Here is a 16043-nt window from a genome sequence, read left to right as displayed (position 1 = left end):
CGAAGAAGTTCCACTTGCAAAGGGTCTTTGAAAATACTGGCTGCGGGGCGCCTGGGTGGCGCAGTCGGTTAAGCATCCGACTTCAGCCAGGTCACGATCTCGCGGTCTGTGAGTTCGAGCCCCGCATCAGGCTCTGGGCTGATGGCTCAGAGCCTGGAGCCTGTTTCCGATTCTGTGTCTCCCTCTCTCTCTGCCCCTCCCCCGTTCATGCTCTGTCTCTCTCTGTCCCAAAAATAAATAAAAAACGTTGAAAAAAAAATAAAAAAATAATAAAAAAAAAAAAGAAATCCCTGGCAGGGGCGCCTGGGTGGCGCAGTCGGTTAAGCGTCCGACTTCAGCCAGGTCACGATCTCGCGGTCCGTGAGTTCGAGCCCCGTGTCGGGCTCTGGGCTGATGGCTCGGAGCCTGGAGCCTGTTTCCAATTCTGTGTCTCCCTCTCTCTCTGCCCCTCGCCCGTTCATGCTGTCTCTCTCTGTCCCAAAAATAAATAAACGTTGAAAAAAAAATTAGAAAAAAAAAAAAGAAAATACTGGCTGCAAACTATCAAAAGCAGACCGTAAGCTTTCCCCTTGGAACTGGGACCCTTGAGCCCCCGGCCCGGCTCCTGGCCGCAGGCCCTGCCGGGCGAGCTCTGAGGACCGCCAGACGCCAGACGTGAGGTGCGTGGCTGTGCTGCCCTCCCCACAGCACCGTCTCTGTGTCCCCAGCACCGTGCTGTTGTTGAACCCGGTGGAGGTTCAGGCCGAGTTCCTCGCCGTGGCCAACAGGCTGAGTGCACCCGGCCACTCGCCCCACAGCGCCTACACCACTCTGCTCCTTCACGCCTTCCAGGCCACCTTCGGGGCCCACTGCGACCTCCCAGGCCTGCACTGCAGGCTGCAGGTATGTGCCCGGGGCCCCTGGGGTTTATTTAGCATCACTCCCCCCTCCCATCAGAGTAGAGTCCCTCTCTGGCTCTGTCCCGGTGCTGCCGTCTCCGTCTCCCGGGTATGCCGGCCTCCCCCGACCCGGGCCAGCCCGGCCCCTTCCCCTCTCTGGGCCGCAGCGACGAGCTCGGGACTAGCGCTCCCCGCCCGCCCAAGTTGGCGGTGCTCTGGTCCTGGTCTGGGCCTTTCTCTGGTGCCCGCGTCCCGAGAAGAGGGGCCCCGGGCAGGAGGCCCGGCTCCCTGGCCAGCTGTGAGTGCAGGTGGGTGATGAGGCAGGGAGGAGACCGGTGGGTGCTGCCATCGGCGAGACCCCGGGACCTGGAGGAGTGGGGCCGGCGAGCTACGGTTCGGCAGCAAGCCCGTCTGCCCCTGGGGTTTCAGTCCAAGAGCCTGGCCGAGCTGGAAGACATCTTCACGGAGACCGCGGAGGCACAGGAGCTGGCGTCCAGCATCGGGGACGCGGCCGAGGCCCGGCAGTGGCTCAGGACCAAGCTGCAGGCGGTGGGAGAGAAAGCCGGCTTCCCTGGTGTCTTAGGTGAGGCTCTTGGGAGAGCCGGGCGCGTCTTCCCCACGGCCAAGTGAGCATCCCAGCCGGCCGGTGGGTCTGCTCCACACAGCCCTTCGGGGACCCCCGGCTGTCGTTACTCTGGTGTTAGGGCTGGCCGGCCGTGGCAAGAGAGAAAGAGAGTGCTACCTGGGGGCGGGCGGCTTCGTTTTCCCACCAGAGATCACGCAGAAGGATGCAGTCCTCACGGGTCCCTTTGGAGGCCACGCCTCGCCCCCAAGGAGCCTAGAAAACATCCTTTCTGCAGCTCCGCCCCTTCCAGAAGAAGGGACGCGGTCTTCCGTCACCCACGCCCGGTGAGACAGTGCCCTTGTGCTCCCGTTCGGGCCCTGTCAGGGGAGGCTCGGAGGCTGAGTTGGCCGCATCCGCACAGCCTGTAAAAAGGCCTGGCACCTACCTGGGCTGCTTGAACGGAGGGTCCTCGGGCTGCGAGCCAGGTGTCCCAGCTTCCCATTGAGTCTCGTGTGGCCCATGCTGGCGTCTTGTCTGAGACCCTTGCGGCCCTCACCGCCTGTCCCCCTGTCGTTACAGACACGGCCAAACCCGGCAAACTCTGCACCATCCCCATCCCGGTGGCCAGGTGCCACACCTACAACTGGAACCAGGACAGCTTCGGTGAGCCCCCCGGTTGGGGCCCTCGCTCCCGCCCGCTCCCGTCCCCCAAAGCGGCCAGGGTGCTTCCTGTTCCCGGGTCTGTGCACCCGCCTCCCCGTGGCCCCGCCAGCTGAGCAGAGCAGGGGGAAGCGCTTAAGTCCCGGGCTGGCCTTTGACCTCCCTTCCGCCCTCTTCTCCTCCGGGCCAGTCAGCCTGAGCCTGTCGCCCGTCCCCAGGGTGTGCGAGAGGGTTTGCAAGGGCCCAGACACCCAGACGGTGCCTCCCCTTGCAGACGTCCTGCAGGAAATCCTGCTCCAAGAACAGGAGCTGCTCCAGCCAGGGATCCTGGGGGACGAGGAGGAGGAGGAGGAGGACGACGACGACGACGACGACGACGACTTGGAACCGGAAGGGCGTTGCGCCCAGAGGGACTCCCTGCTCTCCACCAGCTCCGCGGTCTTCCACGACTCCACCCTGTCCCTTGCCTCGCCCCAGGCCTCAGGGCCCACCCTGTCCCGCCAGCTGCTGACCTCCTTCGTGTCAGGCCTCTCGGACGGCGTGGACAGCGGCTACGTGGAGGACAGCGAGGACAGCTCCTCCTCGGAGTGGCCCAAGAGGCCTGGCGGCCAGGGGCGCCGGCTCCACCGCCGGCCGGGGCAGAAGTTCAACAGGATCTATAAGCTGTTCAAGAGCACGAGCCAGCTGGTGCTGCGGCGGGACTCCCGGGGCGCGGAGGGCGGCGCGGACGCAGCCCTGCCCCTGCGGCGGGCGGGGAGCCTCTGCGGCCCCCTGGACGGCGCGGCCCCGCCGCCGGCCTCCCGGCCCCAGCGCTCCCGCTCTCTGCCGCAGCCCAAGCTCAGCGCCCAGCTGCCCAGCTGGCTCCTGGCCCCCGCCTCCCGCCACCAGCGCCGGCGCCCCTTCCTGAGCGGGGATGAGGACCCCAAGGCGTCCACGCTCCGCGTCGTGGTCTTCGGCTCCGATCGGATTTCGGGGAAGGTGGCTCGGGCCTACAGCAATCTGCGGTGAGAGCGGCGGCGGGGGTGCGGGCGCCGGGACGGGGAGGGGGGGGGGGGCCGGGCTGCGGGCTTAGGGCTCTTAGGGTCCCCGCTTCTTACCACCTTCTTCCTCTGCCAGGCGGCTGGAGAACAACCGCCCCCTCCTCACGCGGTTGTTCAAACTCCAGTTCTTCTACGTGCCCGTCAAGCGGGGCTCCGGCGCCTGCCCCAGCCCTGCGAGCCAGACGCCCCCACTCCCCGCGGACTCCCCCAGGCAACCCAGCCCTGCGGTACGTCCCCCGCCCCGCGCCGTGGGGGCGCAGAGTGGGCGCCATCCATCGCCTGTGCCTCGAGGGGCACCTCGTTGTGCGCGAGCCTCACTCCCAGGAGCGGCCCCTGCCCTGCGCTTGGGGGCGGCCCTTCGCCGCGTGACGTAGACTAAAAGCTGTTAGACTTCTCTCGGGGCCGGTGGGGGGAGGCTCCGCTTGGGGCCGCGGAGGGCGTGGGGGGTGCGCAGGGCCGCGGCGCAGGGACTGACCCTGGACCCTCCCCCAGGAGCTGGAGAGCACCAATGATATCTCCCACTACCTCGGCATGCTCGACCCCTGGTACGAGCGCAACGTGCTGGGTCTCATGCACCTGCCGCCGGAGGTCCTGTGCCAGGTCGGTGGCCCCCGCGGGGCGGGGGGGGGGGGGGCACCTGCTGGAGGCCCCCTGGTTTGGGTGGGGGGATCCAGCCTGGAGCCTCCAGGGAGGACCAGGAGGTCCTTGGAATTGAGCGGGAAGGGTGGGACGGAGGCTGGGCTGTGGGTGTTCCCCCCCCCCCCACCATCCTGAGCATTCTGTGTCCTGCCGGCCGCCTGCCACTCTGGCTCCGTCCCCCACCCACAGCAGTCTCTGAAGGCTGAATCCCGGCCCCTGGACGGCTCCTCTGCCCAGCTGCCCATCCTGGCGGACATGCTGCTCTACTACTGCCGTTTCGCCGCCCGGCCCGTGTTGCTGCAGGTCTATCAGACGGAGGTGAGCCCCGCCCCCCGCCGCCGGCCCCCCCCGCCCCGCCCCCTGCCCTTGCAGCCCGCGGCCTCAAGCAGAGGGCGGCGGGGGCCGCCCTCTGATGCCGCCCCCGCCCTCTGCAGCTGACCTTCGTCACCGGGGAGAAGATGACAGAGATCTTCCTCCACTCCCTGGAGCTGGGTCACTCTGCCGCCACACGTGCCATCAAGGCTTCCGGTGGGTGCCGCCTGGGCCCCAGGGGGGACACGGGGTCGGCGAGGGCCCCCCCCCCCGAGACGAGAGGGAGTGACGGTCTGTCTGTGTGTCACAGGTCCTGGCAGCAAGCGCCTGGGCATCGATGGTGACCGGGAAGCCATTCCTCTAACACTACAGATTATTTACAGCAAGGTGAGGCCGGTGCTGGGGGCCCCGGGCCCGCTGGGGCCTGCTCCTGCCCCTGCTTCACCCAGAGGCAGCCCCCTGTGTTCCTGGGCCCCAGTCTTTCAGCGGGGAGAAGGGGAGGGGGTGGACATCCTTCTCCCCTCCAGTGTTCTCTCCCCCCACCCCCCAGATGTGCTCAGCAGCTCCCAGCTGCAGGGCTGAGGGTGAGAGGGGCAAGGGTGCAGTGTCCAGAGGGAGAGCCCAGGGTCTGCAGGGCCGGGGTGCCCCGCGGGGTGTGTGGGAGCTGGGACCCGTGTCAGAAGGGAACCATAGGTCTGGCATGGGTCTCTGAGCATCACACCCGGGGTACAGGCCACGAGAACCTTGACTTCAAAGTGGGGACACCCCCCCCCACCCACCCTCTTTCCTTCCTTCTTTCTTTCCTTTCGCCATTCGAAAGATACTCATTTACCCCCTACTCGTGCTGAGCTCTGCTGGGGAGGGGAGACAGCGGTGAGCAGAGAAGGCTAGGCCTTCTCTGCGACTTTCCTGGAGGAGCAAGACAGCAAACAACAGAAATGGCCAGGAGAGTATCAAAGAGCGGTGAGGGGTGACAAGGCAGTAAAAGGGTTGATGGGACAGTGATGCTGAGGCCACTTACGTGTGGCGGCCAGGGAAGCGGGCAGGAAGGACTGACTAACAGAGCACTGCATGTTGGGTGTTTGGGGAATACCTCCCATGTCCCAGACCGGGGGATTCCCAAGAGTCAAGTGCTTACAGTCTAGAGGGAGCGGTAGATATTGCTACATGATACATAATTACAACTGTGACAGGTGAAGGAGAGGTTCATGGTCCCCTGAGAACCTTTAAGAGGATCATTCAACCTGGTCAGGAAGGCTACACAAGGCTTCCCTGAGAAGGGACATTGAGGCAGCACTGGAAAGAAAACGAGGAGTTCGTTAACTAGGCTAAGAAGAGAGGGATATGCTCTCCAGGCAGAGAGAACGGCATGTGCAAAGGTCCTGTGGTGAGAGGGAACATGTCATCACAGGGCACTGAGGCAGGCCAGAGGGGCCAGAGCAGAGACAGTGCATGGGTGAGGCTAAAGGAGCTGGCAGGGCCACAATACCAAGGGCCTTGATTTTTGTCCTTGTCCCAAGAGCCGTGGACACCCTTTGAAGGGGCTCAAGTTGGGGATGGGGCTGGGGGATGTGTGCCATGATTAGATTTGAGGTCTGGAAGCTCCCTCGGTTTGGAGGGGTCCGCAGGGGATGCGGGAAGGCCAGTTAGGAGGCTCCGGAGTTGGTTGTCCGGGGGGAAATGGGGGTGGCCTGCATGGGGGTGGTGGTGGGTTCTGTGAGCAGCAGGGCGTAGGGGCGGATCAGAAAACGGGAGGCCCAAACTCCTGGCTCTCAATGTTCCGGGACCAGAAGCGGCCCAGGTCCAGTGCGGGGAGGCCGTGAGTTGGGGGCAGGTCGAGTTTGGGTGCCCTTGAGAGACAGGAGGAAGTGAGAAGTGCAGTTGCACGGATGGGCCTGGCCTCAGGTGCAGGGGGGAGTTGGGTGTGTAGGTGGCCTCGGGGAAGGAGCACGGAAGGCTCGTGCTTGGAGAGACTAGTGGGGCGGAGAGTGGGGGGCCAGGAGGAGGCACCCCGAGCCCCGTGCCGTGTGATGGCAGGCAGACAGGCCCCGGCCAGGGGCAGGTGGGCGAGGCGCGGGGTGCAGACAGCAGTGAGCACAGCCAGGCACTCCTATGAGGTCAGGGGAGCCGAGGACTGAGAAACGCACTTGCATCTGGCAATGCGGAGGTCCCGGTGAAAGAGACGTCCAGACCCCAAGGGGGGGCTCCAGCCTGGCTCTGGCCGGGACCTCATGCCCGTGGGCCCCTCTCCTCCTCCCTTGGGGCTCAGCCGTCACGGAGATAACCCTTTGAGATGCTCTGAGCTCTGGAGCCCTCCGATCCGTGGACCAGGCCGGGCACCCGACGCTCCTTCTTGGAGTCGTCGAGGTCTATACGGGGTCAGACAGCTCTTGGTGCACGAGTTAGCAGACTCGGGTGAACGCGTGCCACCGGTGGGTCTGGAGCCACCTCTTCCGAGAGCAGGTAGCAGGCCCCGGGGGACCCCGGCTGAGAGGGTGCGGCCCCGCTGTGTTCCCAGGGGGCCATCAGTGGCCGAAGCCGCTGGAGCAGCATGGAGAAGGTGTGCACGTCCGTGAACCTCAGCAAGGCCTGCCGGAAGCCGGAGGAGCTAGGTGAGCGGGCGGCGGGGTGCAGGTGGCGGGGGGCGGGGCCCCGAGCCTGGCCTGAGCCGCCCCCTGCCCCTCAGACTCCAGCATGGAGGCCCTGACGCTAAACCTGACCGAAGTGGTGAAGAGGCAGAACCCCAAGTCCAAGAAGGGCTTTAACCAGGTAAGGGCACCCCTCTCTTTGCGGCCACGCCTTTCGGGAGGCCCGGGCGTGTGCAGGTGCCTGAGGATGTGCGCATGCGCGAATGGATGAGGTGCGGTTTGGGGTGCGTACTCCGTGGGTATCAGGGGAGGAAGGAGAGCCCTGTGGGAGGACGTGTCTGCGTGCAAAGGCTCCCGTGTCAGGGACCCCGGGCCTCGCGAGGGGGGCAGTGGGCTTTGTCGGGTGGGGCCGGGGCTTGTTTCTTCCAGACTCAGGGAAGGTGGAGGCCGGGGAAGGGGCAGGGCCTGATGGAGGCCGTCAGCCCCTGAGAGCTGCTGCCGGGCTTGGGGACAGGCCTGAGGGACAGAGCTGCCGAGGGCTGGAGTTCGAGGGGGCCGGCGATCGGGGCTGACGGGGGCCTTGCTTCCAGATCAGCACGTCACAGATCAAAGTGGACAAGATACAGATCATCGGCTCCAACGGCTGCTCCTTCGCGGTGTGTCTGGACCAGGACGAGAGGAAGATCGTGCAGAGTGTGGTCCGGTAGGAAGGGGGCGTCCAGGGAAGGGGCGCACTCCTGCACCACCCCCTGGGACCCCGGAAGGAGCTGCAGGGATGCGGAGGTGGGGGCTGCCCTTACCTCCCGCCTGCCCCACAGGTGTGAGGTCTCGCCCTGCTACAAGCCGGAGAAGAGCGGCCTCCGCCCCCAACCCCAGAGGACCCCCGACCAGCCGGCCCAGGCCGTGCCCGACCTCTGCTCCCTCCTCTGCCTGCCAATCATGACGTTCAGCGGAGCTCTGCCTTAGTGGGGCCCTCACCAGCGGGCGGGGAAGCCTCCTCGGAGCCCCTCCCCACGCAAGGGGGGCGGCCGTGAGGGTCTCGCTCCCTGTGGGGAACTGAACGGCCCTCTGTCGCATTGGGTCCTGCTGTGGGTCCCTGTGGCTGGCAGGGGCTTGGCGGTTTCTGGGTCCTCGGGGCTCTGTTTAGGAAGGACACAGGGATGAGGGAGGGTGCGGCTGGCCACGCAGCCCCTCAGATCCCTCACGTAGACAGGAGAGGGATGGAGGAGCTGACCTCCAAAGGCACCGGCCACTAGTGTGGTCTGGGATCCTTTCTGGAAAGATCTGAGCCTCTGGTGCTCTGGGGTGTGGCTTAGGCCTCCTCTCCCAACGTTAGCCAGGCCCCCCCTCACTTTGTCAAAGACTTGGGGAAGCCTTTATATCTGTGGTTCAGAGTCTCCTCTACTCTGCGGTTCAGGTGGGAGAAACAAGGATAAGAATTTCTTTCCAGACCTTCAGTACCCCACCCCCACTTCTCTCTCTCTCTCACACACACACACACACACACACACACGCACGCACGCAGATTCCCCGGGTATTCTGAAAAACAGCACTAATCCTTTACCTGCCTGCTGTCAGGACATAGAAGACATTCTCTTGCGAGCCCCTTTCTGGGTCTGAGAGCTGGGGGGACAGGACAGGCACAGATTCAGGAGCAGCTCGATTACCTTCTAGCTGAATGACCAGAAGGAAGTTAATTAGCCTCTTCCAGCCTCCACCTCCTCGGCTCTACGACCTTCGACCTTCAGGGGTTGAAAAGAAATTGTCCGCAAGGTGCCTGGCCCGTGGCTGGCTCATGGCCAGTGCTCAGGAAAGATTAGCAGCCTCACCCTTAGGCGCCGACTCCCCTTGTGTGGCGCTGGGACACTCTCACGGCCCCTGGGACAGTCCTCATTCACGCCTTTCCGATTCATCATTGAAGCAGGACCAAGACTAGGAGGTGGGGAGGGGTCAGTTTTACCCTCCGAAGGAGGAACGACCTTGGCGGGGACAAGAGGAGGGTGGCACGGGAGTCCCCAGCCTTTGCCGACTTCTCTCCCAGATGGGACCCCGTGACCCCCGCTCCCGTGTCACTCCTCTGGCTGGTGCACATTATGTGCGGAGTCTTGCAGCCCAGAAGGTTCACGGGCACTGTTCTGGTGCCTGGGCGAGATCCCAGAGCGGGTAGATCAAGAGCCTGGCTTTGCGGGGCTTCGTGCCTGGCTGGGGGCAGGGCGGGGGGGAGGGGGTGGCGGAACGCGAGAGCCAAAAATGTTAAAGCCGCCAGGTCGGAGCGGTTTGGAAGGAAGCAAGTGTGCGCTAGGGTCATGGGGTGGAGGGCAGGGCTGAGGACCGGGATTTGGACGCTGGGGGTGGAGGAAGGTGACTGTATCCCGCCCAGAGCCCCTCCGTTGCCTCCTCCTGCTTCACCTGCTCCAAAGCTGGTGGGCTTGCGGGAGCCCCTGAAACGCCAGCCAAGACCGCCTGATGGAAGTGAACAGAGCTGCCCCCCCCGCCCCCGCCACCTGCCCCCAACCAGCCACCTGCCCATGTTCCAGGCTCCAGAGAGCAGCCGACCGTATACCCTTGATAAAGTTTGTTGTTGCATGAACAAGTTCTACTACAGGATAAACAGATATCCAAGAATGAAAACAGTTTAATATTATTTTCGAATAAAACTTGGTTAGTTTCGAACGCGATGACCCGTGGTTATCTCGCCGCACGCCGATTAACTTGCTTCGTTCGCATAAACCGCTTCACAGGCGGCAACGATCAGGTTTCTTGGGGGGCTGTTGCGTGTAGCTTTTTGGAGCTGGAGAAAATGTATTTGTGCTGTCATTTTCTCTGACGCTGTTCCGTTGAAGCCTCATCGTCCTGCTGAGAGGAAGGAGGTGAGCTCATCGCTGGTCGCGGGAAGACACCTGTTATTTGGGAGGAATACGAAGGCATCAGGCTCACAGCCTAACCCCCGGGGAGGGAGGAAGAAGGAACCATGAGATGCTCTAGGTTTGCCCCAGCTAGCTATTGGAAACAATAAAACACGCCTAACACACCCAACATGCATCCACGGGACATCCAGGGATCCCTTGATCCAGGTGGGGCTCCCCTAACGGCCTGGGAGGTGTCTGTGCTCCCCAAATTAAATCGGCCCAAATCCACGACACCCATTAACCCAGGGATCCCAATAAACTCAGCAGCCCTCACTCCATCTGGAGGCCAGGACTTCATTTCTGATACTCTTTCCAAAGTCCCATAGCCCCATTCTAATCGCGAGGAGAATACCAGACAAACCCAGACTGTGGGACCTTCCTCTATGGGCTAATCTGACTAGTACCCTTCCAGGAGGTCATGAAAACAAGGTAGGACCGAGAAACTCCTAGAGCAAGGAGAGAGGGAACCTGAACACTAAATGCAATGTGGTACCCTGGATTGGATCCAGAAACAGAGAAAGGTTAATGAAAGAACTGGTGAAATCCCATAAAGGCTGGAGTTTTGGTTTTTCAATTTTTTTTAAAGTTTATTTATTTTGAGAGGGAGAGAAAAATGTGAGTGGAGAGAGAGGGAGAGAGGAGATCCCAAGCAGGTTCCTCACTGTCAGGGCAGAGCCCGACACAGGGCTTGAACCCACAAACTTGTGAGATTGTGACCTGAGCCAAAGTTGGGTGCTTAACCACCTGAACCACCCAGGTGCCCCTGGAGTGTAGTTTTCAAAAATCAAAAAGCAAACAAAACCCAAACACACACACACACACACATGAAACACACAGGCACCTCATTGTAAGACTCCTGGGGAAGAAAAAGGTAATGTGAGAATCTTAAAGACAACCAAAGGCAGCAGTGGGGGGGTGTATTTTATCTTCAAAGGATCAACAAACAGCTCCCTTCTCAACAGAAACATTGGAAGCCAGAAGACAATGAAATGACATCTTTAAAATGCTGGAAAAAATTCAATCTAGACTTGTTCAATGTTGTTTTTTTTAAATTATACGCTGCTCACAAGAGACACATGTTAAGTATACGAACACAAAGTCTGAAAGCAAAAGATCAAAAGGATGTTGTTATTCTAATGTCAAAGATTTTAAGGCAAGAAGCATTTTAAAAAATAATGAAGAGGGACAGTTTATAAAGGTCAAAAAGTCAATCCAACAAAGTTATCATGATCATAAATCTGTATGCATGCAATAACATCAACGTAAACTGTAAAGCAAAAATTGACGGAATTAATGCCTCCACAACCATAATGAAGGATTTTATCACACTTCTCTCAGTGGCTTAAGAAAAACAGACAAGAAAGAATAGAGATACAGAGGATCTGGACAACACAATTAACACGTTTGATCTTGTTGAAATAGAATACCGCCCAGCAACAGAACTCACATTATTTCAAGCACAAGTAGAGTATCAAATTTCAAATGATTGAAGCCAAAGGGAGTATCTTCATCTCAAGAAGATACAGAAAGAAAGGTATAAATCCTAAAGTAGGAAAAAGGAAGTGTAAAAGCAGAAATCTATGAATTAGAAAAGCAGTGTACTAGTGGATAAGGCTCTAGCGAACAAATCAGCAATATCGTGTGTGAAAAAGAGGGACGTCTCTACAGATCCTATGCGCGCTAAAAATATAATGAAAGGATACTACACATTGACCAATAAATTTGGCGATTTGGATAAGATGGAGAAGTTTCTCAGAAATACCACTGTGAGGGGTGCCTGGGTGGCTCAGTCGGTTGAGCGTCCGACTTCGGCTCAGGTCGCGATCTCGCGGTCCGTGAGTTCGAGCCCCGCGTCAGGCTCTGGGCTGACGGCTCAGAGCCTGGAGCCTGCTTCCGATTCTGTGTCTCCCTCTCTCTCTGCCCCTCCCCCGTTCATGCTCTGTCTCTCTCTGTCTCAAAAATAAATAAAACGTTAAAAAAAAAAAATTAAAAAAAAAAAAAAAAAGAAATACCACTGTGAAAGAAATGGATTTCCCAGGTAGGCAAATATATGTTAAAGAAATTGAAACCATTCTTTTTTTTTTTAATTTTTAAAGTTTATTTATTTTGAGAGACAGAGACAGTGCAAGTAGGAAAAGGGCATAGAGAGAGGGAGAGAGAGAATCCTAAGCAGGCAACGTGCTGCCACCACAGAGCCCGACATGGGGTCCAAACTCACGAAACCTGGTCAGATCATGACCAGAGCTGAAACCAAGAGTTGGACGCTTAACCAACTGAGCCATCGAGGCGCCCCCCCCAAACCATTCTTTTCTTAATTAGACTGGCAACCAATTATATTTTGTTGTTGTTGCCTCCATACTTCATACATATTTCAGAATATCGTATAGTTGGAACTGTACCGTCACCAGCCTTTTCAGATTGGTTTCATTCGCTTAGCAATATGGATTTAAGGTTCCTCCTTCTCTTTTCATGGCTTCACAGCTCATTTCCTTTTGTTGCCAAATAATATTCCATTTTACTGATGTACCCAAGTTCATTTCTTTACTCACAGTCTGGAGGACATCTTGGTTGATGGCAATGTTTGGCAATTATGAATAAAGCCGATGTAAACATTTATGTGCTGGTTTTTGTGTGGACATATGTTTTCAGCTCCTTTGGGTAAACACCAAGGAGCACAATTGCTCGATCATTTAGTTTAGTTTTTTTGTGTTTTTTTAAAATTTTTTAACATTTATTTATTACTGAAAGACAGAGAGCTCGGGGGTCCAGTACTGGGGGCTTCTCTCTCCCTTCCCATCTCTGAATGCCTCTATGGCCTCAACCCCTCCCCCCCCCCCCCCAGTAAAATCAGGGTAAAGGAAGCCGGCTCTCCTGGAAGAGGGTGTCCTCCCCATCCCTCTGGGGGCAGAGACAGGCAGGTGCCAGACTGTCCCCTACCTGTGCCACTTTATTTCTCTGTTCCTTGCAGCAGGTGCACCTGCATCCTGGCTCAGACCACAACACAGTCCCCCTGTGTCTCAGGCTGCTCAGGCCACCCATAGAGTGGGGCTGCTTAAACAACAGACACTCATTTCTCCCAGTCTGGAGGCTGTGACATCCAAGGTCAAGGTGCTGGCAGATTCCGTGTCTGGTGAGAGCCCATTTCCCGCTTTGCACACGTTCACCTTCCCACGGTGCCTCTGCCTGTCTAGTGTCTCTTCCTCCCCTTGGGACGCTGGGGCTCCACCCTCCTTACGACGTCCTCCAACCCCAATTACCTCCGAAAGTCCCCACCTCCCGATGACCGTCACGTTGGAGGGTCAACACACGAATTTTGGGTGGACACAAACATTCAGTCCATAACACCCAGCAGCCCTGAGCGTGTGGTCCCTGGAAAGGCGACTGTGACCACACGTGTGCCTCTGGCACAGGGCGAGTGGGAAGAAACAGTGCCCGTTCAGGGGACTCGCAGAAATTTAGGGCAGGAAGGCCCAGCCTCGTGGTCATTGCAGTCTGGCCGGGAAATCGCCACTGGATGTCAAGTGAGCACAAAGGGGGTATCAGCGAACACTTTTTTTTTTTTTAATATTTTTTAATATTTATTTTTAAGGGGGAGAGAGAGAGAGAGAGCAAGTGGGGGAGGGGCAGAGAGAGAGAGAGAATCTGAAGCAGGCTCCAGGCTCCGAGCTGTCAGCACAGAGCCCCACGCGGGGCTCGAACTCACGGACCGTGAGATCATGACCTGAGCCGAAGTCGGACGCCTAACCGACTGAGCGAGCCACCCAGGCGCCCCTATCAGTCAACACTTTATAGCACTTACTGTATGTATACCCGCCGAGCACTACCCATGTGCGTTACATACTTTTTTTTTTAATGTTTGTTTATTTTTGAGAGAGAGAGGGAGACAGAGCGCGAGTGGGGGAGGAGCAGAGAGAGAGAGGGAGACACAAAATCTGAAGCACGTTCCAGGCTCCCAGCTGTCAGCACAGAGCCAGACGCGGGGCTCAAACTCCCAAACCGCGAGATCATGACCTGAGCCGAAAGTCAGACGCTTAACGGATTGAGCCACTCGGGCACCCCTACATGCTTCTGTTACCAACTTTCTGTCTCCCAACAGCCCCATGAGGCGGGCACTATTATATCCATTTTACCGAGGAAGAAACGGAGACAGAGAAGTTAAGGAACTTGCCCAAGGTCACAGAGACCCGGGAAAGGGGAAGCCAGGCTTCAAGCCCACGTCCACGGGCCCCAGAGTCCCTGCTCTTAACCCCTAAGCTATGCTACTCCCCCAAGCCACTCATGTCTGAGGCCCAGAAAAATTAAGTTTAGGCAGATCTCCCAGAGCGTTGGCTTCATTGTAATGGAATTTTGGAGGAGCTCTGGCGCTTTCAACATGGAAGCCACGGTCTGCAGGCACCCCCGCCAATGGGGGTGGGTGGGGTGGGGGAGCAGGAGAGGGAAGCTGAGGTCTGAGCAGGTGGGCGGGGCCCCTGGCCAGTCTGTGCCTTCCCCTGCGCAGGGAGGGGAAGGCAGTCAGGAGGGAGGCCTTATGTGAATGCACTCCAGGCCAAAGGGCTGTCTCAAGGGGGTCCTCAGAGACCTCTGGAGAGGGGGAGTTGGGAGGGGTGGGAGAGGAAGGAGCAGCCCTACCCCACCAGGATTGTCGGGGGTCGTTGGGGGGGGGGGGCGGTGAGGAAGCTGGCAAGGGCCTTGCAAATGCGCGCTGCAATCCCTCGGTTACAGAGGAGGAAACTGAGACCCAGGCAGAAGGGGCCCGTGCAGCTACAGCAATGTTACAACACAGCCCAGCCAGGTCGCCATTTTGGGGTGTATCTGTGCGCCCGGGTGCGAGTACGGGTGCGCGCGTGGGTGCCAGGCAGTTTGCATGAGTAATGAAGGGAGTCTTCGAGTTTTCTCAACGATCCTGGTCACCCCCAGCCTTCTTGACGCCCCCAGCTTTCTCGACCTGCCAGCCGGTCCCTGTTCCTAGTGGGAATTCTTTTGTGAGAAGACACAGCGACTGTGCTAAGTATCTCATACATTCGAGAGGCTCCACGCCGCCCCCCTCACGTTCCGGGGAGCTTGCAGACCTGCTGCCCAGCTAGGCTCCTCCAGCCCCCACCGGAGAACAGGGGAGGGGAGGTGCGCGCGCGGAGAGCAGGCCCCGCCCCCACGGCAGGGTCTCCCTGCCCCTCCCCCCGCCCCAGAGGAGTCTGGGAGGGGCGACCGGGGCACCTGCCAAGAGAATCCTGGGGAGGGAAGTTTTCTTCCCCAAATGGCTTGCCCGAGAGGGAGTGGGCAGGTTTTCCTCTGAATGTTGACCCAAGTCAATATGTTACTGGGGCCAGAAAACACAGACACTTACATTTAAGAAAAGAAAGCGGCTGATCCTTGGGTCCACACCTCTCATGATCTCCAAGTAAACAAAGCCAGTGGAAGATCAGTTTGTGCAATCACCCCAGGCCTTCAACAGCGATTATCACCGGGTGGAGAGGAAAAGGATACTGGGAAGACGGGGCCCGGAGCTCTTTTTCTACTAATCGTCCCCCCACTATCCTAACTCCCCCTGATTCTTCCTGATTCTTCCTCCCTCTCTGCCCCCACAGCAGATGCTACTAGGTGCTCACAAGCTCCCCGGGGGATACCGATGCTGCTGGTTCAGGGACCACGCTCGGCGAACCACTCCTTCAGAGCACGAGGTCGTCCCGCAGTCCCTGTTTCCCGGGGCTGTGGCCGTGAGGGCCGGAGGGAATCCACTAGAAGCAGAGGTGCCCGTCAAGTGGGCACCAGCCACGCCGATGCCTGGGTCTTCCTTGAGGAGGGATGGAAGGCGAGGACCGTGGGCCAGGCTTCCAGTTGACTCGGCCCGCAGTGCTCCCTGGAGCTGGACTGGGCTCCCCCTGGCTCAAGCGCCCTCCCGACCACTTAGGTGAGCCCCCTCCCGAACGCACTAGCTCCTACAGTAGCTGTATACGTAAAGTTAGATGTGTTTCTAAAACACGTGGGGTTGGAAGTGCTCTGAAAGCACTTCCTTTTTTTTTAAATGTTTATCTATTTTTGAGAGAAAGCACGAGTGGGGGGGGGGGGGGAGAGAGAGCACCGTCAGCACAGAGCCTGATGCAGGGCTCGAACCCACAAACCGTGAGATCACGACCTGAGCCGAAATCAAGAGCCGGACGCTTAACCAACTGGGCCACCCAGGCACCCCTCTCCGAATCCGACCCTGAGAGGACTTCCCTTTGTGAAAAAGTCTGGGCCGGAGAAACCAGCAATGCATGACTCTGACTCAGAGTCACTTGGGGAGAGAGGACAAAGCAGAAGAGCCCTTCTGATCCCACCCCAGCCCACCAGTCCGGCGGCTTGGTGTGGACAAAGGGTGTCTGGACGAGAGAAATACCCACAGAGGTTTTTTCAATCGTTTGCTAAGAGACGTGTAACGTACATGCCTCTCCTATCTCCCCCCACCCTGCCCC

At 58.8% G+C, this 16043-nt stretch overlaps 1 protein-coding gene across 5 annotated transcripts in view; it reads left to right on the top strand.

Moving 5' to 3' along the window:
* PIK3R5 (phosphoinositide-3-kinase regulatory subunit 5) overlaps positions 1-12207 on the top strand; it is a 73650-nt gene extending 61443 nt beyond the window's left edge. For 4 of the 5 annotated variants that reach the window (XM_086685997.1, XM_086685999.1, XM_086685998.1 and 1 more), the window contains 14 exons: positions 708-882; positions 1308-1461; positions 2023-2106; positions 2378-3107; positions 3220-3370; positions 3636-3743; positions 3972-4100; positions 4217-4310; positions 4405-4481; positions 6613-6706; positions 6781-6863; positions 7273-7385; positions 7501-11364; positions 11615-12207. In XM_086685997.1, coding sequence (XP_086542123.1) covers positions 708-882; positions 1308-1461; positions 2023-2106; positions 2378-3107; positions 3220-3370; positions 3636-3743; positions 3972-4100; positions 4217-4310; positions 4405-4481; positions 6613-6706; positions 6781-6863; positions 7273-7385; positions 7501-7648 — 2140 coding nt within the window. In that variant the 3' untranslated portion in view covers positions 7649-11364; positions 11615-12207. The remainder of the gene's footprint in view (positions 1-707; positions 883-1307; positions 1462-2022; positions 2107-2377; positions 3108-3219; positions 3371-3635; positions 3744-3971; positions 4101-4216; positions 4311-4404; positions 4482-6612; positions 6707-6780; positions 6864-7272; positions 7386-7500; positions 11365-11614) is intronic. The other variant, XM_086686001.1, reaches the window with a different exon arrangement.
* The last annotated feature ends 3836 nt before the right edge of the window (positions 12208-16043 follow it).

This window comes from Puma concolor, chromosome E1 (assembly GCF_028749965.1).
Source record: "Puma concolor isolate L17-30 chromosome E1, mPumCon1.1.hap2, whole genome shotgun sequence".
Classification (NCBI taxonomy): Eukaryota; Metazoa; Chordata; class Mammalia; order Carnivora; family Felidae; genus Puma; species Puma concolor.
The sequence above is the reverse complement of the archived record's forward strand: the minus strand, read 5'-3'. Positions and strand labels throughout refer to the sequence as shown.